Here is a 26,055-nt window from a genome sequence, read left to right on the forward strand (position 1 = left end):
AATAAAGGAGCAGGGAACCTCTAGCTGGTCAGTCTCTCTGCACCTCCCCAACGCCCCAGCCACTTTTTAGTCAACAGCCAGCTCCCTGTTGATGTGTTTATCCCTTTTCCTCCTGAGTTCTTCAGGGCTTTAGTTAGCCTTTTTCATGCAACACTATGCTCTTTCCCCACCTCAGTTCTTTAGTGGAACAGGACACATTCCCTGTGCCTTCCTTTGCCTGGTATTTCTGAAACATGAACACAAATAACATACTTAGAAAGAGGCTTTATTGTAATAATAAGGGAGACAGGGGTTAACAACTACTTGATACGGATGTTCTCATGACCTCTCTTCCAGATGCCATTGTGGGAGTCTCTTGTCTTCCGTCTCTAGTCTCTCCAAACCCTTCTCCCCAGCAGATGAAAACATTGACTTGAGCCTGAAGTTATCTGACTGAGCATCACTTCCAGGTGTGGTGTGGCATGGTTCTCGGTTCTTCTCAGGAGTAGCTTCCTGCTTTCTTCTGGTGTTTTCCCTTTGTCGCCTCAGGCTGCACTATTCATCACTTAGGTTCTTTAGCTTGTCCCAACATTCTTGGGCCCTGGAGCCTTAGCTGAGGCTGCATGTCCACAGTTGGCCTCCTCAGGTACTTCCCTTAGGCTTCATGCCATCAAATACTGGCAGCCATCGCTCACGTTCTCCTTTGCAGGGAAGGTCTCCTTGGCCTTGTATTTAAAATTGTTATCTGGTTCAAGTCTTGCTATGTCTATGGACCTTGATAATGAGAATCATCATCGTGCTTACTCTGAAAACTTTAATGTCGAAGGCATATTTCTAAGTGCTTTAAAAAATTAACTCATTTAATTCCAGAGGGAGGTTGCCAACATTATGTCAATTCCTACTGATTTAAGCCCCTGACACATTTTTATTTCTCATACTTGAAAGACTTTTGCCGCTGATACCTCCTTTAGTGAGTTTCTGTTTAGGTTGAAGTTGCCACTAATTATTGCACTTTTGATAAAGCAGTTTATGCTGTTAGTCTCTGCTCAGGTTACCAGCGTGACCCACTTTTTCAGTGGTCCCAGTATCAGAATCTATTACACATAAAATATACTGATTCCACTAAGAAAAGGAAAAAAACACACGCACACACACATCATCATTTCCTTTAACTAGATAAGGTTTGTGTGAAACCAGGGGCCTATTTTTCTTTCTTTCTTCTTTTTCTTTCTTTTTTTAATTATTTTAAATGGGAAAAAATTAAATTACAGGCCAACCCCAAACCCCTAACCAATTTACTTAAATGTAACTATATACAGTAAAATGCCTGTATAAGTCACAACCCATCATTATTAGGATATAAATTGTTTAAAATTCTCTTCCTGATCGTCAAGCAATTAATAGGATTTTTAAGAAACATTTGTTGTATATATGGCAATAGATACACGTTGGTACCAGCAACAGCTAAGCAACATGTCTCTTTCATTGATGTTTGGAAATTTTCAAACGGTCTAACAATTTTTTATGGAATATGACTTGAGACCTTTCTCATATACTGCTTTGTTAATAATGTATTTAATTTGGGGAATGTAAACACAAATTTTTCTTATATAAACATTGCCCCTTCCCACTCCTCAAAAAAAAAAAAAAAAAAAAAGCTTATATTGAGGGATATGTATATTCTGTGAAGTCTGGGTGTTACCAGCCAAGAGATATTCTACCAGAAGCGTGTTAACCCAGAAGATATTTTATGGAGTGTGCTTATAATTGACTACTGTAAAACTAAAGCATAATTTAGAAGTCCAGGAAAATCATTTTTTAAAAGCCAAATGTAAGTGGGTTTTATATTATTTCATGACTTAGAGATGAACTGTTGTACTGTTCTTCAGAGTGGACAAGAAATACTGCCGTTTGTCTGAGCCAAGTTATTTGAATGAAGAGTCTTTGAGTGTGTGCATCCCCTAATATGATTTAAGGGCTCCAGTTTTATTTTCATTTCTTTCAGCTTTTTTAATGTTAACGTTTTTATTATCCTGTGTTCTCTATCTTTTCCCGATCTATTATTAAATTGTGTGTCTAGAGCTTAAAAAAAAAAAGTTTAAAAACACTTTGAAGAATATTATCTTGCTTTTCCAATCTACTAGTCGCTTTCTATAGTCTCCTGTTTCCTGAGGGTCTTTTAATTTTTAAATATAGTAAGTATAGTTGTTTCATGCTCTGACTGATATCTGAAACATTTGGGAATCTGTTTCTGCTGATTTTTACTCTTTTTGGCTTGTTTTCTTGTGTTTTTCCTTGTAAGGTTTTTGTTTTGTTTTTATTTTTTGTCCCCTGTAATCTACTCATTATCCTTAACAATTATTTGTAGGGTTATTTGAGGCCTCAGATACAAGTGTCTTTTCCAGAGGGGAGTACGTGTGGGTACTTTCATTGTGAGACCACCTCCTACCAACATCAGAGCTCAGGTTCCCAGCACCACTCAGGTGAGGGGAACCCAGGCTGCAAACCCAGGCTGTGGCTTGTTGATACAGTTTTTCAGAAACATGTTTGTTTTCTCTCTCCCTCTTCCTCTGTTCTGCTCAGTGGCCAAGGCCAACCTCCCTGCAGCCTGGAGGAGCAGAGTGGGATTACTTACGGTTCATCTATATTCTGATGAGTGGGGACCCAGTTTACTGGGGGAGGGTATGCAACTTTGATTTCCTGTGTTCAGCTTCTCTTTTTTGGTTTTCCCTAATTTTGCCCTGGTTGTTTCTTACTATCTTGTGACCCTTTTGTTTTTAAGGAGATTACCCTTTTTCCTGTTTTATCCAATCATTTTACTTATTTATTTATTTTTATAAATTTATTTATTCATTTATTTCTGGCTGTGTTGGGTCTTGGTTGCTGCGTGCGGGCTTTCTCTAGTTGTGGTGAGCGGGGGGCTACTCCTCACTGCCGTGCACCGGCTTCTCATTGTTGTGGCTTCTCTTGTTGCAGAGCATGGGCTCTAGGTGCACGGGCTTCAGTAGTTGTGGCACATGGGCTCAGTAGTTGTGGCTCACAAGCTCTAGAGCGCAGGCTCAGTAGTTGTGGTGCACAGGCTTAGTTTCTCTGCGGCATGTGGGATCTTCCCCGACTAGGTCCCGAACCCGTGTCCCCTGCATTGGCAGGCGGATTCTTAACCACTGAGCCACCAGAGAAGCCCTCCAGTCATTTTAGTTGTCTTCAGTAGGAGGATTGGTCCACATAACCCAACCTACCATTACTAGAAGTGGAAATCTTCCTTATTTGATCTTTAACAATACTACAAGGTTCATGTGCAGATATATAAGTGGGCTGCTTCAATGGTTGAGGGAACTGAGGCTGAGAAAAGTGTAGTGGTTGATTTAAGATTGTCCAGGTAGGTGGCACAGTCTGGAACTCCTGAGTCTGAGTCTACATTTCCACCTTTGAGACTTTTTCTACTGGGTGTCTTCTTCGAATTTTGAATGAAGCAGGCATATATTGAAGGCATTTTTTAAAATATGCAATACCTTTACAAAATCATTTAGATAGACCATTGACTGATAAATTATGTTGGTACAGCTTTTTCCAAATATGGCATTTTTTTTTGTTGTTGTTGTTGGGGGGTAGGAGTTTATTAATTTATTTAAATTTTTGCTGTGTTGGGTCTTCGTTTCTGTGCGAGGGCTTTCTCTAGTTGTGGCAAGCGGGGGCCGCTCTTCATCGCACTGCGCGGGCCTCTCACTATCGCGGCCTCTCGTTGCAGAGCACAGGCTCCAGACGCGCAGGCTCAGTAGTTGTGGCTCACGGGCCTGGTTGCTCCGCGGCATGTGGGATCCTCCCAGACCAGGGCTCGAATCCGTGTGTCCCGCACTAGCAGGCAGACTCTCAACCACTGCGCCACCAGGGAAGCCCCAAATACGGCATTTTAAATGGAAAATGATCATTGCTTTCCTTTCTTTTTCAGCTGAAGTGAGTAGTGAATACAGTATGGATAAGGCAATGGTTGAATTTGCAATGATGGATCGGGAACTAAACCATTATTTAAAGGCTGTTCAATCTACAATAAACCATGTAAGTTTATACCACTCACCTAGTTATATTTGGTTACAGCTCACTGACTTAGAAACACAAATCAAAATTCTTTTCTAACCTTTAATAATTTCTTATCCTTACTGTAGTAGCTATTAATCTCTTCTTAATCAGGAAGTTCATAGAATAGGAATCTTAAATATTTTCCCAGATAGGCCACCTAGGTTTAATTAGGATATTACATCTGTTTTAGATTTCCTTGCATTTTCTGGTCTCAAATTTTTTAGTCTAAGCCTCCTTCGAATGTGAGTAGTTTTTTATAAAATGCTACAAATTGCGTAGGACTTGTTTTTATTGTTATATTTGCTTAAGCATACAATTTAGACCAGGTTTAGTTACTCATTCTCCAGCTTTAACGAATATGCAGCTATTGCAAAATTCATAGAATCAGATAATAGGGAGAGGTTTTAGAGCAAGGTTACAAATAGAGAAGCGTGGCCTTTTGGTTTTTCCAGAAGCCAAACTTGTCTTTGTTGGCTCCAGCATGTCACAGGAACAACACATAAGGCAGTTAAGGTGGGAACATAGCAACATCCTTTTCAGCAGTACTGTGTTGAGCAAGAAATGAGCAGTATGATTGCAGTAATGTTTCTGAGAAGTGCTTTGTCCTCTGAGCAGTGGAAACTCCCCTTTGAACTGATTTCATATACCTGTGTAATAGGATGTCTTGTACTTCTGGTTTCTTTATTTGCTTTTTCTTACTTATATCTATGGGAAAATTCCAAAAATAAAATGCTTTACAAGATTGGCTACTATTCAGTGGGAGATAAATTTTTGAATATGGTTTAATACTTAAGCTATAGTTAAATGGGTATATATGTTCATGGTTATATGCAGTTTTTCTGTTCTTTTCTTTCTTTAAAATTTTTTTTCTGTTTTTTTTTTAATGGTTAATATTTATTAAGTGTAGCAGTTGTGACTAACTTAAGAATGTCTGCTTATATCCAAGTAATACACTCATTCAACTTGTACATTTCTGGTGTTTCTAACCATTGTGACTGTCTTGGGACTGTGAATATTCCTTCCATAGGAAAATATGAAAATGATGTCATGTTAGATTCTTAAACTAGATAGCAAAGCACTTAGACCAGAGGTTTTCAACTCCAGCTGACCCCTAGAAACAGCCAGTCCCTACCCTACACTAAAGAGATTCTGATTTCATTGATCTGGAGAAGGATTGGGGCACCAGTATTTTTTAAAAACCCATTCTGTTATGTATCCAGTGTTGAAAACCACTGCCTTAAAAGAACAAGGCTGACTTTATAGAATAAAGTGTGTTTGTTACCAAAGATCAGAGTTAGGCTTATTGTATAGATCAATCCTGCCTTGACGCTTACATTCTATGGAGGTTATTTGATAGGCTTTTCTATCTTTAACCTTGATGTTTTGCAAATATAACAGCACGATGTACATTATAGATAAGAAAACAGATTTTGGAAGTTGAAGAACTTAATGTGGATTTTTTTTATATTAAACCCTAGGATTCACAGATATGTAAGGTATTTTTACGTGAAGAATTGGACTTTTCCCCCTTCAAAAAACTGAGTCATAAAAAAAGAAAAAGCAACCCTCACCCTCATGCACATTCAGTAGTTAATAGCATTTCTTTCATCCTGAGGCCTCATCCCATTACACCCACCCTACTAATCAGGAAAGAATATAATTGGAGTTTTATCCAGCTTTTCAGCTCTAACCTTACGCTAGAGTATGGAGTAACTTGGATTTAGTGATTCTAATGCTTGTCGGGAAGGTCCCTGGTCTTTAATAAGAGAACACATGTTTATTGCGTTTTTTTCTCATGCAAAGCTGTGCTCTCTATATAAGCTTGATATGAGACCAAGAATAGCAAATCATAGTTTAATAAGATTTCTAAGACCTAAAACCATATAGGGACATAGTGGGGATGTGACCATTATTTTAAGGGGAATATTTTATCCTCTTTATATACTGTGTACTCTTTACATAGTATTGACATTTATGGACATTGCTATCTTATTGCCTGTTTTGATGAGGAATAAAGAATGAACAGCAGATTCAGAGAGTCCAGAATGGTATAGCTGTTCTGTGCTATAGAAATAGCAGTGGTCTAGGGATCAGAAATTCTTCCAACCCTGGTGCTTCCATTTTCTAAGTTATGATCCTGGGTCAAGAAACTTAACCTCTTGGAATCTCGTGTTCTTCATCTATAAGGTTCTTGGCCTGCCTATTTCACAAGATTATTATGTGAATCAGATTAGATATTGTGTATCAAACACTTTGACATTCATAAAATTTGATGGAGATAAAGATACTATGTTATTACAAACCCAGATTTCCAAACATACTCCTGAGGAAGGTGGAACTGGATCTTTCTTAACGAGTACTTTGCTCACTTTATTTCAGGGCTTTGAAATAAAACTTTTATTGGCTTTGACCTGTCCTCCCTTGGAATTCAGGAATCATATAGGATTAGCTATAAGCTGGTAAAGTTTACAGTATGAGGTCTTTATGATCTCTAAAACAAAGAAATTGTTTTAAGTCAGATTATTAGGAAAGAATACAGAAAATAGGAGCCCCTGTTGAGTCTCGTTTCACTTCTGCTCTGTCATAGACTTTTAAGAGCTGCAGTACTTCCATTCCTGTATCATTTGCCAAGATTCTCATCCACCCCGTGGTCTTTCTGTTTATGAATTTTCATATAGTCATAGAAAGTTAAAAAAAAATTTGTCATCATCAAAGAGCATTAAAGTTTATCATTTAAATAAAGATCTCGCTCCTGCTCTCACCTTCACAGAATTCTGAAGGTTATACACCGTTGAAAAGGTTTTAGAAGTTTACTTTGGAACCTTAGATGTGGTTCAATTTACCAACAATCCCTGGGAAGTCCCTTTGGCATCCAACAGAAGCTCTCAGATTGCCTTTCTTTGTCCTTTAAGAAAATAGAGCTGCTAGAGCTGAAGAATAGAGCTGAAGACTTTATTTGGAATCAGTATTTATTTCAGCGCTCTGAAACTTAAAAAAAAAAAAAAATGGGACTTTGTCCCAGCTGTTTTGTAGAGGGAATATCATGCAGTGAGCACCTAAGGGGGGAAAAAAAATTCCCAGACAGTCTATAAGTTATTTATAAAAACTTCCAGGATAAGTGGGTTATATACCTGTCACAACTCTTTAAAACATGTAGAACCGTAAACAGAATTTCTGTATGAACTCTTTGGAGACTTTCAGTCATGAGACCACACGTGATGAAAGTGTTTTGAAAGGTATAAAATGGCACATAGATATGCTATGATACACTTACTTCTTTTATTGCTGTTACTGCTGAGGAAAAACTTCTCTCAGTTTCATGTTGAGAACAGAGTGATGTTCTGAACATTAGCTTTTGATGACCTAACGTTCCCTTCCTTGATTTCTAAGCTTTTATTATTTGAGTATCTTGAAGGGGCACCATTGGCTGGCTTTTTGTTCTCAAACATTCACTGAACAAATATTTTCTAAACATCCGTGTGCCAGGTTACTTCTAGGTGCAAGAAAGAGGAGGTCAATCAGCAAAGCCCATATGATCTCACCTTCAGAATGTCTGAAGCCTAGAGAGGGAGACAAACATTTAACAAAGAACAATACAGATGTTATTTAATGATTGTTGTGCTGTGTACTACAAAGGGAAAATAAAGTTTTCAAGGAGTTAATAACTCAGGGGGCATATCAGCTGGGAGGGGGGAGTGGGTTGGTGGTTAGGGGACTCCTTCCTGATGAAGTGATATTGAATCTAAGATGAAAGTCAAATGAGCCTCAACATGGGGATCATGATATATAACTTCCCTGTCTATGTGACTTTTGCATGAAATGGAAGCATCTTTTTTTTTTCCTCAGTGTCAGAGTTTCAGAGTGCCTTGATCAATCCAAAGGCTTAATTTGAGAAAATTAAGCCAGAGAAAGCCGATTTTTATACATAGAAAGTTTAAAGTCTATAGAGTAGTTGAGTAACCTACCTAAGGTTGGTCGAGGATTCATTCATCCACAGATGTGAGCGGCTACCATGTGCCAGGAACTGTGCTTATTAAAGCAAGTTATGGCAGTAGTTGATTTAAGAATAATTTCATTACCAGTATTCTGCTTCTCAAGCCAGTTCACTGGTCAAATGGGTTATCCCTCTTGAAGTGAGACTCTTTATCATGTATTGAATAAACAGTGGTAATACTGTGTATTTCTGGTTCTGGATTTATGTGGTGGTTTTAAACTAAACATGGAGTCCATCGTGGGCTTCAGATTCCAGAGGGTGGGCACCAGCTTAATTCAAGGAATCTTCAAATCTATTCTCAGGTATGTGTTTTTTCAAATAAGAGATGATAAAGCGTCCACCACTATCGTTGGGGTGGTCTTTGCAACTTTTTATAGTGTTAATTCTCATAGTGAGAAAGGATGGGCCCCCTGAAGCTAAATGACAAATGACCTAACAGGTTCAGATTAGTTGCAGATAATATTAGCAGTCAGTGGTAAAATATATATTTCCTGTGCTTTTTGATGAGGAGCCTAGTCCTAGAGTTTAGCAAAAATAACTAAAGCTTAGGATTCACATTATACTTTGCATTTTCTTTATCATGATACTTAATAGTGCAATTTTACTGCAACAAACTTCAAATCTTAAAAGAATTGTCACATTTTACCTGTATATGGTTCTTTTAGTAGGTGCTACCTTAGCATCTTACTTTATGGAAAATCCAGAGTGTTGTATTTTCTTCACCTTCCTCTATTACTCTGTTTTGGGCTACATGCATCTTAGAGATTATCTAAGATTTGGAAGCATTTGAATCAGATTGCTGCCACATATTTGTTGTGTGCGTGTGTGTTTTTTTAAATAAATTTATTTATTTTTATTTTTGGCTGCGTTGGGTCTTTGTTGCTGCATAGGCTTTCTCCAGTTGCGGTGAGCGGGGGCTGCTCTTCATTGCGGTACGTGGGCTTCTCATTGTGGTGGCTTCTCTTGTTGCAGAGCACGGGCTCTAGGCGCGTGGGCTTCACTAGTTGTGGCTCACGGGCTCTAGAGCACAGGCTCAGTAGTGGTGGCGCACGGGCTTAGTTGCTCCTCGGCATGTGGGATCTTCCCGGACCAGGGCTCGAACCCGTGTCCCCTGCATTGGCAGGCGGATTCTTAATCACTGTGCTACCAGGGAAGTCCCTGTTGCGTTTTTTTAAATCAGTTTTTTATAACAGTTCCTACCAAAAGCGTAGGGAGGGAGGATATTTTTCTTCTTAACCTAACAGGGGCAGTTAGTTGCTGGATCGGTTTATTGTGTTGTTTCTTATAAATCTGTTCATGGATATGTCCTGTGTACTGTGACTTTTACTTGCTAAGCTAACCTGAACATTTAGTCTGCATTTTAAAAGTAGCGTGTTGAGAGTTAGCAGAGTGGAAATATACCTCACGTAAGTTGTTGAAACCAACACAATCTCAGATATAATAAAAGAACAAGGTGGGTCAAAGGTATAGCTTACCTCAGCCTTGACATTATGCAACTAGTTTAGAGTGTTTTTAATATCACTTCCCTATGCCTCTTCACCCTTCACCCTTCACCAACTGGTAAGCTTTGCCTTTTGTAAGTCTTATTTTAAAGTTACCTTAACATCTTCTGCTTTAACATGAAATCTTATGAGCTATCTTGTAAGTTGGGAGTTACTATTTTAGTTATACCAGATTTGGGGAGCATTTCTCACTTAGAAAGCTAAAAATTTATAGTATCGGAAGAAAGTTCCAGGGCAAAGGATGTGATTTATTGGCTATCACCATCTTCTGACTGCATCTAAGAATGCATCTCACATTGTGAATCATTGACAAAAGAGAAAGGAGGGTAAATTTGTTTGGGATTATGACAGTTGAGGACAGAAGATTCCTGAGCATGAGAGAAATGACTGTTGTCAGCAGAATAGCAAGAAGGTGAGAGAAGACAGTGGAATTAGTGAGAATCTCTTGGAGCCAAGTGGGAAAGTACTGTGGAATCCCCCTCTTCTCCACTGCCTGCCCTCCATGGTGGTGTGTGGTCTCTTAACACCTTTCCTGTCAAAGTTAACAGATGCTCCACATATAAGCCTTTTCATCTGTAGAAATATTGCCCAGATGTGGAAATTAACCAGGGGGGGAAAAAGTTGATGTAGGTATTCACTCTTCAGCCTCTTGGCCCTGGAATGTATGATTACTGGTAATTAATTTCTATTCCGTTCCTTTAGAACTCCCTCTGTAGTTATTCCGAAATTAAGGTTGTGTTTGGTAGCATTTTTTCTAATGCTAACAGAGAGAGTTAGGTCTGGATATAGTATTTCACTAATTGAGTTGTCTCTATAGGAAAGAATCCAGATATAAATCTCTTAGGTTACCAAGTGAAGTAGCTACTAATAGGTGAACATTCTGGTCTTGTGCCATATTAAGACTTCTTATCATGGGTAGTTTATAGAAATCCATCTTTGTGTTTTGTAGGTACTAAGTGTTGGATTTTATTCATAATTATAAAAACGTTTACACTCTACTGGGTCTTAATGTGCCTCTAATGCAGCATTTTCAGAAGTTTGCTCTGTAATACTAATTAATCATGATGTGAGTAAGTATAATAGGAAAAAAGGATTTTGTGGTCAAATAAGTTTGGGGAGTGCTTGATTAAAAGAATTTCCTTAAAGACTCTAAAGCCCTTAATATGCTTTTATGCATTGTGATTCTCCAAAGGAGGAATATTTAGTAATTTCCTAAGCTTACTTGAAAACCTCTTTGGGGGAAGGACTGGAACTCTACAGAACCCAGTTTGGAAAACGCTTCTGTAGTCTCAATCCCTGTACCTTACAGAAGAGGCTAAAAGATGGATTCAGCAGTTTGTGGTAGAGTTTTTGTGACATCCAGGGAACTGGGGAGTATATCAAACCCCCTACCTAAAATAGACCTACAAGATGTTTCTATGCAGAAGATCAGGAAAGGGCCAGGCCTCTGAAAAGACTATGTGTTATTCCAACAGTGAAAGAGAGGAAAGAAAAGTTTTTAAAAACATTCAGTGGTTGCTTGGCTATGTCTCTTTGAAGCAAACAAGACCCCCGGTGTGGGGTATTGGTTCAGGAAAGTGGAGAGAAGGAAAAGTTTTCAAGGAAATGAAGAGAGGAGGGGATAGTTTAGGTAGAAAGGACACAGCAGCAGTGTGGACAGTAAAAAGCATACAGACTTTGAAAGACCTGGTTCAGCACAACTCAATGCTTATTGAACACCTTGGCCTCAGTGGTACTGGGCAATTCTGGCAGGTAACTCCTTGAATTTTTTTTTTTTGGCTGTGCCACGCGGCATGTGGGATCTTAGTTACCTGACCAGGGATCGAACCCACGCCCCCTGCAGTGGGAGCTCGGAGTCTTAACCACTGGACCGCCAGGGAAGTCCCACTTGAATTATTTAAATGATGTGAATGTTCTTTAATATAGCAAACTCCTGCTTATTTCTGACGTTGGGCATAGTCTGTAGGTAGCATCAAACCCTTATTTTAGATAATCACTTGAGCCTCCTTCCATGTCAAACTTTTCACCGTACTTGATAAGTATTAAAGATCTTGAGATGTTGGCCATTCCCCACTATCTAGCAGTGGTGCTCATGGGCAGTGAAAGAGTGTAGGCTAACTGCAGAAGAGAGATGGGAAAATAGTTTGAACCACGGGATGGATCACCAAATGTTAAGATTCACTGTAAAATGAATGCATTTGCAGAGTGTGGAGTTGAAAGCAGTTGCTTGTTTATTAATCTCATAATTAAACTGTTCAGTTAGTGCCAATAGTATGCTTAGTCTAATGAAGAGACAAAAGCCTCTTGACATGTGTTTATAAAATAGCTACAAAATAGTACTAACAGTGAAATAGTTTGACACAGACAATAAAAACATGCTTAAGAAATTCAGAGTAAGGGAGAAGAGCCTTTGCTTAAATTCCGGCTTTTCTACCCTCTAACTCTGAGCCTCAATTTCTTCTTAAAGTGGGGGTGATAGAATATAGGTCAGAGAGTTCTGGAAACGATGAAAAGTGATAGCATGAAAGCACCTAAAACAGTTCTGTCAAGACTCGTTTATAAAGTTGCCCAGAGAGTTCTGTAAAGGAGAAGTCATTTCCTTTGATCAAATTTAAATAGTATCTGAAGAGGAAATTTGAGTTAAAATTTAGACAGTAGAGTAGGCTGCAGGAAACCGTTGGGAAAGAGCAGAGATGATTATGTCCTTGAAAGGTTGAAGGAAGGGCTTCTTTCCTTAGAAGGAGTCTTCTGGTAATGGGGGCAGAGAGGATGTTGGGGGGAAGTTGGTGCTCATACTGTTGTAAGCCAAAAGGATTGGGCAGAATATGGGGGAGCAGGCCAGTGAGATGCATGGCATTTGGCCAGTTGGATGTGAAGTCCCCTGATCAATAAGTCTACTTCTGTCTGTAGCAATGAGAAAGAGATTGCTCCCTTTAACATATGCTAGTTAGGGCTTCCCTGGTGGTGCAGTGGTTGAGAGTCTGCCTGCCGATGCAGGGGATGCAGGTTTGTGTCCCGGTCCGGGAAGATCGCACATGCTGCGGAGCGGCTGGGCCCGTGAGCCATGGCCGCTGAGCCTGCGCGTCCGGAGCCTGTGCTCCACAATGGGAGAGACCACAATGGTGAGAGGCCCGCGTACCGCAAAAAAAAAAAAAAAAACATATGCTAGTTAATGGCAATGGAGGGGGAGCCACACTAGAGATACGGACCAGACAACTAAGTGAAAACCTTGGTAATTCACGAATAACATTTGATGTTTTCTAAAGTAAACAAAAATTACTTAAAGATGTAAGCAAGATAGTTCAATAAATAGCATAATTATATATACCCAAGTGCACAGAGAGAAATATTTCTTCACTTACATTTCCATCTTTAAATAATATTTTTTTATTAGTAGCACCCACTTGAAAAAATATTGGGAGAGAAAAATGTGTTGGATTTACCCCTCTGATGTATCATATGCAAGTTGTCAGCTCTGTTTCAAATGTGTAATCTGTATGAATCGTTGACAAATGAAAGAAAAGAAAGTGTATAAATGGAGAGACTGTAAATGGATTTAATTTTTCAAGCCCTGTGTGAGTTTGCAGTTGTCCTGGTAAGGAAAGCTCTTTCATTCTGAAGTGGAGCCAGTGCCCAGTGAACTGTCATTGAGAGAATGGTGAGGATTTCTTTTCATTCTGTTTCTCCCTTAAAGCATCAAGCTTCTAGCAATAGTGACTTTCATTCTTTTGTGTCATGGCCAACCTGATATTTTTAACTACTTGAACTTTCTGAAATATCATTTCTTTTTGGGCTTTTTTTCCCCCAATTTATTTTTATTTTTGGCTGCCTTGGGTCTCCATTGATGCGCGCGCAGGCTTTCTCTAGCTGCGACGAGCGGGGGTTACTCTTCTTGCGGGGCACAGGCTTCTTATTGCGGTGGCTTCTCTTGTTGCGGAGCACGGGCTCTAGGTGCGCGGGCTTCAGTAGTTGTGGCTCGCGGTCTCTAGAACGCAGGCTCAGTAGTTGTGGCGCAGGGGCTTAGTTGCTCCGCGGCATGTGGGGTTTTCCTGGACCAGGGATCAAACCCATGTCCCTTGCACTGGCAGACGGATTCTTAACCACTGCGCCACCAGGGAAGTCCCATCCTCTTTTTTTTTTTTAAGGGAAATTTGTGTCACATAATATAGGATTCTTTAAAATAGTGAAAATCCTTATGTGCTGTCCTCACCAAATCAATTTATTTCTTCTCTCCTTTATTTCATCTTAAAATAATCATTCAATTATCTTCTAATAGAAAATGATATTTTGGACTTCCCTGGTCGTCCAGTGGTTAAGAATCCACCTGGCAATGCAGGGGACACGGGTTCGATCCCTGGTCTGGGAAGATCCCACATGCTGTGGAGCGACAAAGCCCACGTGCCACAGCTGCAGAGCCCACGTGCTGCAACTACTGAGCCCACGTGCTGCAACTACTGAGCCCGCATGCTGCACAACGAAGAATAGACCCCACTCGCTGCAACTAGAGAAAGCCCGCGCACAGCAGCGAAGACCCAGCGCAGCCCCCCCAAAATTAATTAATTAATTAATTAAAAAAGAAAATGATATTTAGAAAGACCAAGTCATTGTTACTTAAAATTTAAAACAGTAACCAGGAATAGTTTAATACGATTGCATCACGTGACTGATTTCCAGACGTCCTGACTTGCTTGCTTTTTACTTTCTCCTTGGCTGACACGCAGGGGTCTCACATGCTTCAATGCCTTCCAGTTGTCTCACCTATTTGTGATTCTTGGAATGTTACTGGTAGTGAGGAGCAAACCCTCTCCACCCATCAGGTTACTCTCTGTCACCCTGAGGTTTATTTTAGCCCCTACCATGACACAGAAGCCAGTAAAACCACATGAAATGCTAAATCAGAGCTCTAAATGGACTAAATGCTGGGTGTATTCAGAGCATCCCTCTTACAAAATCAGAAATTAAATATGGCTCATGAGGTATAGTTACACAGTGTTTTAAAAAGCCTAAGCAAAAATATCATATGCTCAATTTTTTCTTAGAATACTTAACATATTACTTAAAGCACCTATAAATAATATAGATGAAATTAGAATATGTCATGCCACATTTTCTATAATAGTAATGGTATTGCTCTGCCAGAATGTGGAATGAAAATGTTTTGGCTTTGTAAGGTAAAGGGTGTATGATCCCATTACAATAGTAAATTGTTTGGTGTTACTGTTCAGTTTAATTATTGTGGTTTTTTCTACACCTATCTACTGAAAAGCTGTGTTGACCTTAAGCACGTTTGCAAAATGACCTAGTAATATCTGCACCTACCTATGACAGAGCAAGTTCTTGATTAAGAAATGAGATAACCTATGTGAAAGCACTTGAGAGGTAGAAGTGCTATATAAAGGCAAAGGCTCATTGTTCTGTCCTGTTAACTTTTAACTTCTTTCTCTTGTCTCGAGAATGTCCACCACATGCTGATTTAAACTGGTGAACTCTTCTAAACCTCCTAAATTCAGAATAAATGGTAGTAGGTGACTTGTGTTTTGTTTCCTCATGTTTATTTTCTCATGCCACAGCTTAAACTGGAAGGAAAAAATGTGTAAGTTTTACACTCACCTTTTGTCCTTAATTTAGTCATCCTTTTGGTAAATGCTTATTTCTCCCCCCCCCCGCCCGCCCCCTGGCCCCAAGAGTTTTGCAGAAATCTCATGTAACAGTTCAACAAGTGACTAATGTAGATTGGGCTTGCTTAGTCTCTGAGTCACTTTATTATGAAACACTTAAACTTGAACATCTATCTGTAACAATGAGGAAATAATATAAAACAATTTATACTTTCTGATCTTACGGTTTTAGTGACTAACTCATCAGGCAACAATGAAGAAGGAAATTAATGAAAATTCACAATGTCAGACGAAATTAGACAAAAAGTCTCAGTAAATCATAATCACCTTCACTTCCTTTCCCCCTTTTCTCAACAGTTGATGTTTCATTGATAAGAGCGTTGGGCTGGGAAATAAAGAACTGACTTCTAATCCTTGTTCTGCCAGGCTATGACCTTGGACAAGTCACGGAAACTTCTGTGCTTCAGCTTCCTCATTTCTAAAATGAGGAATAATGCTATTTGCCCTACATACCTCACTGGGCAATTGTAGATAAAATCAGATTATAAATAGGAATGTGTTGTGATACTCCCCCCCAAAAAAAAGTGAAAGGTGGTATATAGTTATTATGTCCTGACTGTCCCCATCTGACATCTCATATCTGAATGGCCACAGGCCCAAAGAGTGAAAGAGACTGCCTGAATATGCCACAGAGGATCAGAAGGGAGTCTCTGTTAGCTCTTGGAACTGGAAAGAAATAAGATACATTCCCAGTGTGTGGATTTCTGAATGAATCATGAAATACAGTTTCCCATAGAAATAACATTGAGTGGCTAGGTTTCCAGGCTAGCCAATTTTTTAAAAAATGATATAATCATAAATAGTTCATTGTGATCCAATTTCTATAAACTGTAACAAAGCCCGTTTGTGGTATTGGTTTCAGTTTGGTGTTTCAGATGTTCTGGAGGACCTAGCCTATTGGATGATAGTGAATTCACTTCTCCTCTGGCTTCCCCAGTTACTTGATATTTGCCTACAGGCTGTTGATGGTTTACTTAAACCAGATTTGGAAATATCGGTTTCTACTTCAGTCCCCTGGCCCTTTGACTAAAAGAATCTGAAGCCAACTTTCTTTGCCCTGGGTAAGGGATGAGGAGCCTTCTGGGATCCCTGACCTCTTTAATGATCACAGTAACCTTCCAAGTTAGGTAAGGTGGATGATGGACTCTGAGCCTCAGGAAGGTTAAGGGTCATACGCAGGTCACATGCTTAGTCTTAAGAGGTGAGATTGAATCTTGGTTTTTTGATATGTCATTCAAGGCTCTCTTCATGACATCTCCATACCTCAAGACAGATGTAGTGGGACTTCCCTGGCAGTCCAGTGGTTAAGACTTTGCCTTCCAATGCAGGGGGTGCAGGTTCAATCCCTGGCTGGGGAGCTAAGATCCCACATGACTCGGGGCCAAAAAACCAAAACATAAAACAGAAGCAATATTGCAGCAAATTCAATAAAGACTTTAAAAATGGTCCACATCAAAAAAAAAAACAAAATCTTAAAATATATATATATATATATATATATATATATATATATATATATATATATATAAAAGATGTAGTTCGTTGAATTCACTTTGAATTGTAGTTTTAGTTGGGAGAAAGAGTGTTTTTGTGTAGTCTTGGTTATAAAATATGCTTATGATCTTATACATATCTAACTGTAAATTTCCCAAAGGTAAAATTTTAGTCAGTGAAAAAGACTCTTCACACTGATTTGACATGCATAGGGAGGGATTCTGTTAATATTAAAGAACTGCTTGAGGAAAAGAATATTGTTATATGGAACTGTTATATTAAAAGATGGAATAGTCAGTCTTTCCATAGTAATAGTAAACCTAGCTAACATTTCTCTAGTGCTTGCTATGTGCCAGGCATTGTTGAGGAACTTTTTTCTTCTTGCCAGCTTAGACTACAGATTTGCTCATGATTAGTTTTTAGAAGCAGGGAGGAAGAAGTCTCTCTGTGGAAGAAGGCAGTGAAATGGTCAGTAAGTGGCATGTCATGGAACATGTAAAGGATGTTTCACTGGGGTAGTGGAAATAATACTGCAGCTGGAATCAGAAGACGTAGCTTCATCCTTGCTCCTCCACTGCCTAGCTGTGTGACACTGGGCTAGTGACCTGTCCTCTTAGAACCTTCAGCTTCCTTATTTGTAAAAAGAGGATAATGATACCTCACGGGACTATTGGGAGGATTAAGTGTGATACTGTAGGTAAAGTTCTTAACTACGCGTGCCCTCACAGGAAGTGAGGTTTTATATAGTAGGCATTGAGAGAATATTAATTGCTTCTTTTAATCTCCGTGCACAATGTGTTTGTGAATTTAATTTGGAGAACAGACTATGAAACCTGGTTTATAAATTTTTAAATATCATCCAATTTAAAGATGGTATTTCCCTTTGACTGCTGCCTTCCTTAGTGCTTCAGGGTAACGTGCAGGGAATCAAGGAAAACAGGTTATGCCTAGAAGATCTGGGTTTTACAGGGCGGCCACCAAGTCTGGAAACATAGGTGAATATGCAATAAATGGCTTAATGATATAATATTATAGCCCACTATGAAATCGTATTGTCTCTGCCTTCAGACTTGGTGGCCACCTTGTAGTTTTAGCTTTGTTATCTATTCGGTGTTCCATTCAAGGAAATTATTTACTCTCTCTGGCAGTGAGAATTAAATTATATAAATTATTCTCACAAGTGCTCTATGTACTATGAAGCACCTGTTTATTTTTTTCTTGTGGTACAGTGGCTTTTGATTAGATAAGATGGAGAGAATTCATTTTCATTTACTCAGGAAATTTTTCTCATAGGTGACAAAATGGAAGGTGAAAATCAGTTTGTTAGCTTTAGTAGTGGGAAATAATTTCAAATGAAAGGAAGCCATATGAATTATAGAGAAGGCAACATCAGAGAATTTGATAGGTGGCTAGATGGGAATGAATGGAGTAGATAAAGGATAAGGAGCATTAATAAACCGCTGGATTATTAGTAATTCCACAGTCTTTACTGTGTTGGGTGAGATGTGATAACTGAGAGAAGGATCCGGCCTTGTATCCTTGGATTGCCCTCATTCTGTGCTATGGATATGTGGTATGATACAAAGACAAGGGATTTGAAATCAAACTTACTGTTTATCAGAATGTTAGAAGATAACTTATGGATTTTTTAAAAATGTAAAAATAGATATTTTTACATTTAGATATAGATAGTTATAAGCAAAATAGATGTAAGCAAATAGATATAAGCAAAAATAGATATTTTGCTTCTTTCTTTTTCAGGCCCTATAGTCACATTAAATGGGTTTTCTGATGGAAACTTGGCAAGAACAGAGGGAAGAAAACAATTAGCATTTCTCTTTGGTTACAACAGAAATGGTGAATTTGTTCCTTTGGTTATTCAGATCCTCTAGTTCATGGAGGGAGTTACTGGAGGACCCAGGAAAGACATGGAACGTGAGAGAGAAGTTCTTCTTGTCCTCACGTCGGCGAGTGTGTAATGGGTTGGGTACTCCTCAATGGCCCAGGTGCCAAAGGCTGGTCTTCTGGTCTCGAATGCTCCACGAAACGGAGCACTGCTGCCCCGTTCTCTTCCCAGGTCTTTTGCTTTCTTCAGGAGAGAGAGCACCAAGTGTGTATATCCCTTCCCCTATCATCTCCCCTCCACACACACTCACACACACACAGACTGGAGCAAGAGATACTTCTTTCATTGTTCAGATTCTAAAGCAAAATAAGCTTCAGTATCACCAACCACTGCTGAGCTGAATGGAAAAGTTTATCTAAATGAGTATAAGAAAATCAAGATCCCCAGTAGTTAGGACTTTCCTTAGGAGCCTTGATTTTGATGGATGTAACAGAAAATAAGCAGGTAGGGGAGAGACTATATAATACAGGCTTTGTGCATTGAGAGCTGCATTGAGAGAATTGCTAAGTCAGTCCTAAAGCAAAGAGGTTTTGAAAGGAATTATGCTAGAAGGGTGGGAATAGTTTAGATATGAAAAAAAAATCAGTGAAATTCATTTTTGTAAAGCACATGTTTTTCCCATTAGAGAAGCAAACATTGGGACCGTTTTCCCAGTTCCATGTCCTTGAGGAGGTGAGAGCAAGAAAGGGTAGAACCTTAATCCTTGACAGTAAAGTATACGCCATCTGGGAAACTTCTCCTTGACTATCATTTTGTCAGTGTCGAAACTAACCTGAAAGTCAGTTTGGTTGTCCAAAGGTCTCCTTAATCATGTACTTAGAATATTTCATTTGATAAACATTACCTGGCTTATCGTGTCAAAAACTGTTGGAAGAAATTTTGAAATCACTAATAGATAGATTTAGTTTCTACAGAGCATTTATTCGTTTATTTATTTGGGGACTGCTCCTGAGGTTAAGCCACCCTTCTTAAGAATATAACGTCTGTGTCACAAACTCATGACGATTGTGGTAAATATCGACACTGAACACAGTTCTTTGTGTAAATACTAAGGTATGCTTAAAAGGTCCCTTTGACAGGCTCTCAGGAATTTCTGCATTTATAGACTGCATTTAGTGCAGAGAAAGGAAACATTGGGAGAGGAGAGGAAGAAAAGGAAAATGACTGTAGTTCTTTTCTCCCCATTCCTGTTTTTCAAAATGCACAGTGCACTCCGAGGCCATTGGTTCCATGTGGCTTCAAGCTTTCAACCCCCGTCTCCTTGTTACCTCGCCCTGCCTGTCTGACATCACATAAGACGTGGTGCACTGAGAATAGAGCTTTTTTTTCTTTTAAGTGCCTAGTGTGTTTAACACTGTACTAGGTACCTTGTATGCATCACCATGTATCCTCACAACAGCTGGGAACGGTGGGTACCATAACATTCTTGTCTTGTGTAGATGAGGAAGCTGAGGCTGAATGAGTTGAGGGAATGGCCCTAGGTTACAAACCTGGTGAAAAATCCAGAGGACATTGTTCAGTCATTCCCTTATTTGACTTTGCTACTATGGAGGACTCCCTCCTGTTCGAATTGTTATGTTCCCTTAACTTTCATGACAACACACGCCTGACTTTTCTTCTTGCTTCCGGCCACTTCTCCAGAGTCTGCCGGTGGACCCTGCTTCACCTCTCCAGCCATAAAATCTTGGTATTCCTACCTGTTCTTTGACTCTTTTGTCTTCTTTGCGCTCTCTTCTTGAGCTTTTAACTTGAATTACTGTCTTTGTGCTGCCGAGTCCCAAATCCTTATTTCCATTCCAGAGCATGAGTCTGAGAATCACACACATGAATTCAATCATCTATTTGATCTCTCGCTTCAGTGTGCTTCTTAAATTCAGCAACTCAGAGAGTTTTCCCCTTGATTTTCTTCTGAGATTCTGTAGCTGAGGAAATGGCGATATCCTCCCCCACATCAGAAACCTGGTTATTATCCTCCCTTCTCCTAGCTCCTCATAGCTCGCATTCCATCACCAGATTTTACTGATTCTCAAATGAGGTTGCCTGCCTCATCCCCATTTTCACAATCTCCACTCTCCCATGAATAGTTTGCTGCATGAAGTTTTGCTTTCTTCTAGTATGTTTTCTAGCTAGTAGCCCAAAAACTGTTTCTAAATTGGAAATCTGATTATTTTGCCTGCCTTTTTCACAACTCTGCCCTCTTCACTTATTCCTTATTACTTTCAGGATTAAATTCAGACGTCTTTACCTGGTCTGTAACCCTGCTTAACTTGGTAGCCTCATTTTTTACCATTCTTTTATGCTAGTTCTTGGCATGTTCTCTTGCTTCTGGGCTTAGTACACATTATTCTTTCTGCTGGGAGTGCTCTTCTCTCACTTTCAAATAGGTAACTCCTTCCTGCCCTTCATAAACTTAGTCTAGCTCTTTTTCAACAGCCCTCCCTGACATCACCCGGTCTCTGTTCGCCAAATGTATCTTGTGCTCTCATAACACCAAACACTTAGTCGTTTTTCATAGCGTTTGTAACTATAACCCTATCGTCTCTCCAAAACCATGTCTCAGATATACAGCTGTCTTCTTTTCATTCCCACTTCATTTCATTCCCATAGGCATTTCACTTTTAACCTTCCCAAACCAGCTGTTCCTCCAGACTTCCCCATCTCAGGAAATGGCAACTGTACCATTTCATCTAGAGAGGCCAAACCCAGAGTTGTCCTAAGTTCCTTAATGTGTCACAGCCCATATCCAGTTCATCAATAAAGCCTATTGTTTCTACCTTCAAAATATAGTTAGAATCTGACCACCTCTTGCTACTTGCTACGTCTTGCTACCCTAATGTGGGCCGTTGTCTCCTTTTGCCTAGATGAATGCAGTAGCCTACTAACTGGTCTGCTTCTAACTGGTCTCCTGCTTCTGCCCTTCCTCCCCTAAAATCTATTCTCATCATAATAGCCAGAGTGATCCTATAAAAAAGAAAACCAAGTCTTCTCACTCCTCTGCTCAAAACCTTCCCATCTCTCTTAGCCTAGAGGCTAAAGGCCCCACGTTGGCCTCCCTGGCCTGGCCCCCTTACTCCATCTTCACTTCTGACCTCATCTCCTACCACTCCACCCTGCCCTTTTTAATTTTCTTCAGGTCTCTGTTCCAGTGTCATCTTTTCAGTGAAGCCTTCCCTAACCATCCATCATACAGGAACTCACCTACCCCACCCTGTTTAACTGTTCTCGATAGCACTTATTACCATCCAGCTAATTATATCTTTTCTGACTGTTTTTCTCAACTAGAACTAAAAGTCTGTGAGGGCAGAGCCTTGGTCTCTGTTTACCACTGTATTCCCAGCATCTAGCGCAGTGCATGACCCCTAGTGGGCACTCAGTAACTCTGTAGTGAAGTCTAAGAAGTTGTCATGGATTTAGTAGTTTTGCAGACATGCCAATCCAGCGAGTCCCAGATCCCATACTGATGAGCATTTCCAGTGCTTGTAGTTACACCACTCCTTTCCTCAGTTTCCCAATCTGTAACATAGGGATGTTCTTACCACTCAGGTTGTTTGTTTGTTTGTTTGTTTGGGGAAGATTAAATAAAATATCCCTGTGGAGTGCTTAGCTCAGTACCTTGCCCATAATAAACTATAAATTGAGAGCAGTTGTTGCTACTGATACTCCGCTAATTCTTATTAGAAGACCACGTTTAATTGGTTATCCATTAGATTTTAAATTCAGCTGTATCTTAAACTTGCTATTGTGATAATAATGATAGTGTGGTTGCCAGAGGCGAGGGGAGGGGATGAAGGAGGGGGATTGGGTGAAAGTGCTCAGAAGTGCTCAGACTTTCAGGTGTAAGATAAATAAGTTCTGGGGATGTAATGTAAAATAATAATAATGATAGCAATACTAGTTATTAATAATAGGAGCAATTATCATTTGAGTGCTTACTGAGTGCCAGGAAGTATTCTATAAGTCAACACTTGTCAGTAGAACTTTCTGCGGTAATGGAAATGTTCTATATCTGCACTGTAAAAAGGTAGCCACTAGCTACGTGTGGCTTTTGAGCCCTTGGAATGTGACAGTGTGAGGAACTAAATTTTATTTAATTTTAATTAATTTAGGTTTGAATAACCACATGTGGCTAGTGGCTACCGTATTTGCGTTTCAAAGCTCTAAATTCTTTAAGTGCATTAATCCATTTAGCATTCGTGAAATGCAAAGACTTTGGTAGAGTTATAGAGGGGGAGGTCAAGTTTCTGAGAGGTTGCCCAAGATTTCACAGCTTGTATGAGGCAGAGCTGGGATTTAAAGGTTAAATCCTTAGGTAATCTGGTTCCAAGGCACCTCCTTCATGTCATTCTCAAGAATTGAAGTCCCACAGGCCAAGGGCCAAGTTGACATGTCTGTGTTCTTGTTGCAGGGAAGCTGAGAAAGTGCATTTCTGGTTCCTGCCCCAGTGAGGTTATCACTCATAAGGTGGGAAATTGCCCAAACAGAGGAAAGGTTCAAAAGATTCTAGACCAGTATGGCTGCTCCGCCTCTGTATACAATTTCCTTCCAGACTTATTAATCTTGCAAACCGTGCAACGAGAAAATGCTTCCTACTAACATATTGCAGCCCTCTCTCATAAAAGTGAAAAATATGCTCTGTCTTCCCCCAAAGGGGGAAAGATACAACGTCTTAAGTTACTGTTTCCAAGTCTAGGATATTTGGGCCACACTTACTCCTTTATGTCCATACTGTTCCATTATGGCACTCTGTAACTAGTGAGCCACCAGCTTACTTTTTATAAAATGTTAGGAGGAAAGGAAAGGGAGAAATTAGTTAAAAACATAAATATGTACATGTCAGACCAAGGAAGAAATATGACGGGATACTTAGCTTTTCCTATTGGTCCTGAACCATAGTTGGCATTTTAACTCCCTTCTCCAATACCCATTTCATGTTCACCGTCAACCAACTCCTGAATGAGGTAGGTTTTTATCTGGTTATAACACCTAGGCTTTCATTCCTGGGATATCTGTGTTCTTGATGGTTCTACCTGTATGGAGTTGTTACGGACTTTCATTATTTTTTACCACTAGACATGGCAAAACCAGGAGACAGTCCAGGTTCCAGATGCACACCTCCTTTTCCTCACTCTGTAGCAGCAATCCTGTTTACCCTTGATAATTCAGATTCAGTGCCCCAACCAGTTCTGTAACCTCACTTTTTGTCTGTCTAGTCAGTGTCATGAGAAGCTCAAAATTGCTAGGTTGCTGTTTAAGTTTCCAAATCAGTGAAGGCATTGTTGAGTCCCTTGGTGAAATCATTCTTCTCTTGAGTACTAAGACTATTAGACCAGCAGAACTCGAGTTGCAGCCATGGGAGAAAAAATGCAAGTTGGTCATTAGGTGTGATGAGGGGGAGAAGATTTACAACTCATTCTACTTTCATCCCTTGGTTCCTAGGTCCATGTGTTCTGACTATCAGAGAAACAATGTCACATATTATTCACTGGTTACAGGCATCCTGTGGGACATTAACCTCATGAGGCGCTGTCTCCCAGGCAGCACTGGAACTGAATCTTCAGTAGATGATTTAGCATTTTAGGAGATCATCTTTCTGGATAATGGGGTACTTGGTGAGACCAGTATATCCTATTAGCATCAACCCATTGCTGTACTTTTTATTCTCAAATCTTGAGTGAGATACCATAATGATAAATAAGGCATTGAGTAATTCTGTAGATGACAGAGGCTTGGTGGACAGGAAAGGCAATTCCAAATTTCAGAATAAGTATCTTTTCATGTGAGAGCTAACAAATGACCACTGAAGGTTGAGGATATCTGCCTGAAGTCAAGTATGTTTTCATAAAATTAAGATGAGGTATAAAAGTTCATTCTGAGTTGGTACTTGGAGGCACATGCAAAGCAAAGTTAAGTTGAAAGGGAGTTTCTAACACAATTTCTAACAAACTTCCAAGGGGTGTTGGGATTATCAACTGAGATGATGATGTCAAGCTTAGCAGGTGCCAGTCATAGTAAGCATTCAGGAAATGTACAGTTGACCTTTGAACAGCAGGGGTTGGAAATGCAAGAGTCCACTTACACACAGATCTTTTTCAATAAATACACAGTTGGTTCTCTGTATTCACTGGTTTCGCAACCTGGATTCAATCAACCGTGGATCAAAATTTCCATCTGCAGTTGGTTAAATCTGCGGAAAGGAAACCTGCAAAATGGGAGGACCGACCATGCTGTACCATTTTATCTAAGGGACTTGAGCATCCTTAGATCTTGGTATATGTGGGGTCTCCTGGAACCAGTCCCCTGTGACTGCACTATTGTTTGTAAGGAAATGTGGTAAAATCAGTTAGCTAATTCAGGGCCCCCGCTTAGAGCTTGACTGCCCTTATTCATTCTTTCATTCTCTTCAAACAGTCCTCTGCCCCTCCCCCTCCCTCGCTCCCCCCACTCTAGACAGGTCCCAAATGTGCAAGTCCCCAGGGAAAAAAAGAAAGAAAGGGGGTTTGAATTAGTTGCAGCCATCTGTCACTGACTCAGTATGACCTTGGGCAAGACGCTTAACCTGTGAGCTGCCCGTTCCTCACATCTGTCAAATTGGGATAATGACACTTGGGTATATAAGGCTTTGAACCACTCAGATGAAAGATTTTGTGCAATTGCAAAGTGCTTGTTAATAACAACAATAAAAAATCCTCATCTCACCCTCCCCTCAGCATGACCTGTGTTTAAATAGAGCAGTGCCTAAAAAGATTGCCTATGAAATGATGTCCTCTATATTTCTGTGGTTACATGCTCTCCTACCATCTAATACGTTTCCTTCACAGCACTTCTCACAGCTGGTGATAGTGTATTTGTTTGACTCTTTGAATAGTACTGTTTTACTCCACTATACCCCAAACCCCATGAGACCAACAGGGACCAGGTTAGGCTGTTTACTGTTGAATCTCCAATGCCTAGCACAATGCCTGCATGTGGTAGGCATTTGGTAAATATTTATTAAATGGATGAATAAATGAATAAATAAATAAATAATGCATATTTCTATGAATTCTGCCCAGAGAAGGAAAGAAAGAAAGAAAGAAAGAGCAAACAACAACAGCAACAAAGCCCAGAGAGACAAATCAGAAGTTTGGTTCCTTTGCCCCCAGCCCACCCTCCCCAATATGGGAATCCTGTTACTGTACTGTATAAATATGCGACTCCTGTTGGTCATAATCTTATAGTGGGATTGGTGCCATGAGAAATTATTGGAGTAATTTTCAACGGCATAAATGTTTAGTAACAGATGCACATAGATGGCAGGTTGCCTCATTCAACTGCCATCTGTTAGACAACTGTCTATTCCAATAGGACTGGTCCATTAGAACTAGACCAATGGCACTTTCTCACAGGTTTAAGTTTATTCGTTTTCAATTTTTTTCTGAAAGGCTT

General features: G+C 39.8%; 1 protein-coding gene across 7 annotated transcripts in view; it reads left to right on the forward strand.

The window, feature by feature from the left end:
- NSMCE2 (NSE2 (MMS21) homolog, SMC5-SMC6 complex SUMO ligase) overlaps positions 1-26,055 on the forward strand; it is a 223,438-nt gene that overhangs the window by 44,951 nt on the left and 152,432 nt on the right. For all 7 annotated transcript variants that reach the window (XM_049700546.1, XM_049700547.1, XM_033419817.2 and 4 more), the window contains exon 3: positions 3,929-4,035. In XM_049700546.1, coding sequence (XP_049556503.1) covers positions 3,929-4,035 — 107 coding nt within the window. The remainder of the gene's footprint in view (positions 1-3,928; positions 4,036-26,055) is intronic.

Source organism: Orcinus orca, chromosome 17, assembly GCF_937001465.1.
Source record: "Orcinus orca chromosome 17, mOrcOrc1.1, whole genome shotgun sequence".
In the NCBI taxonomy this organism is placed as follows: Eukaryota; Metazoa; Chordata; class Mammalia; order Artiodactyla; family Delphinidae; genus Orcinus; species Orcinus orca.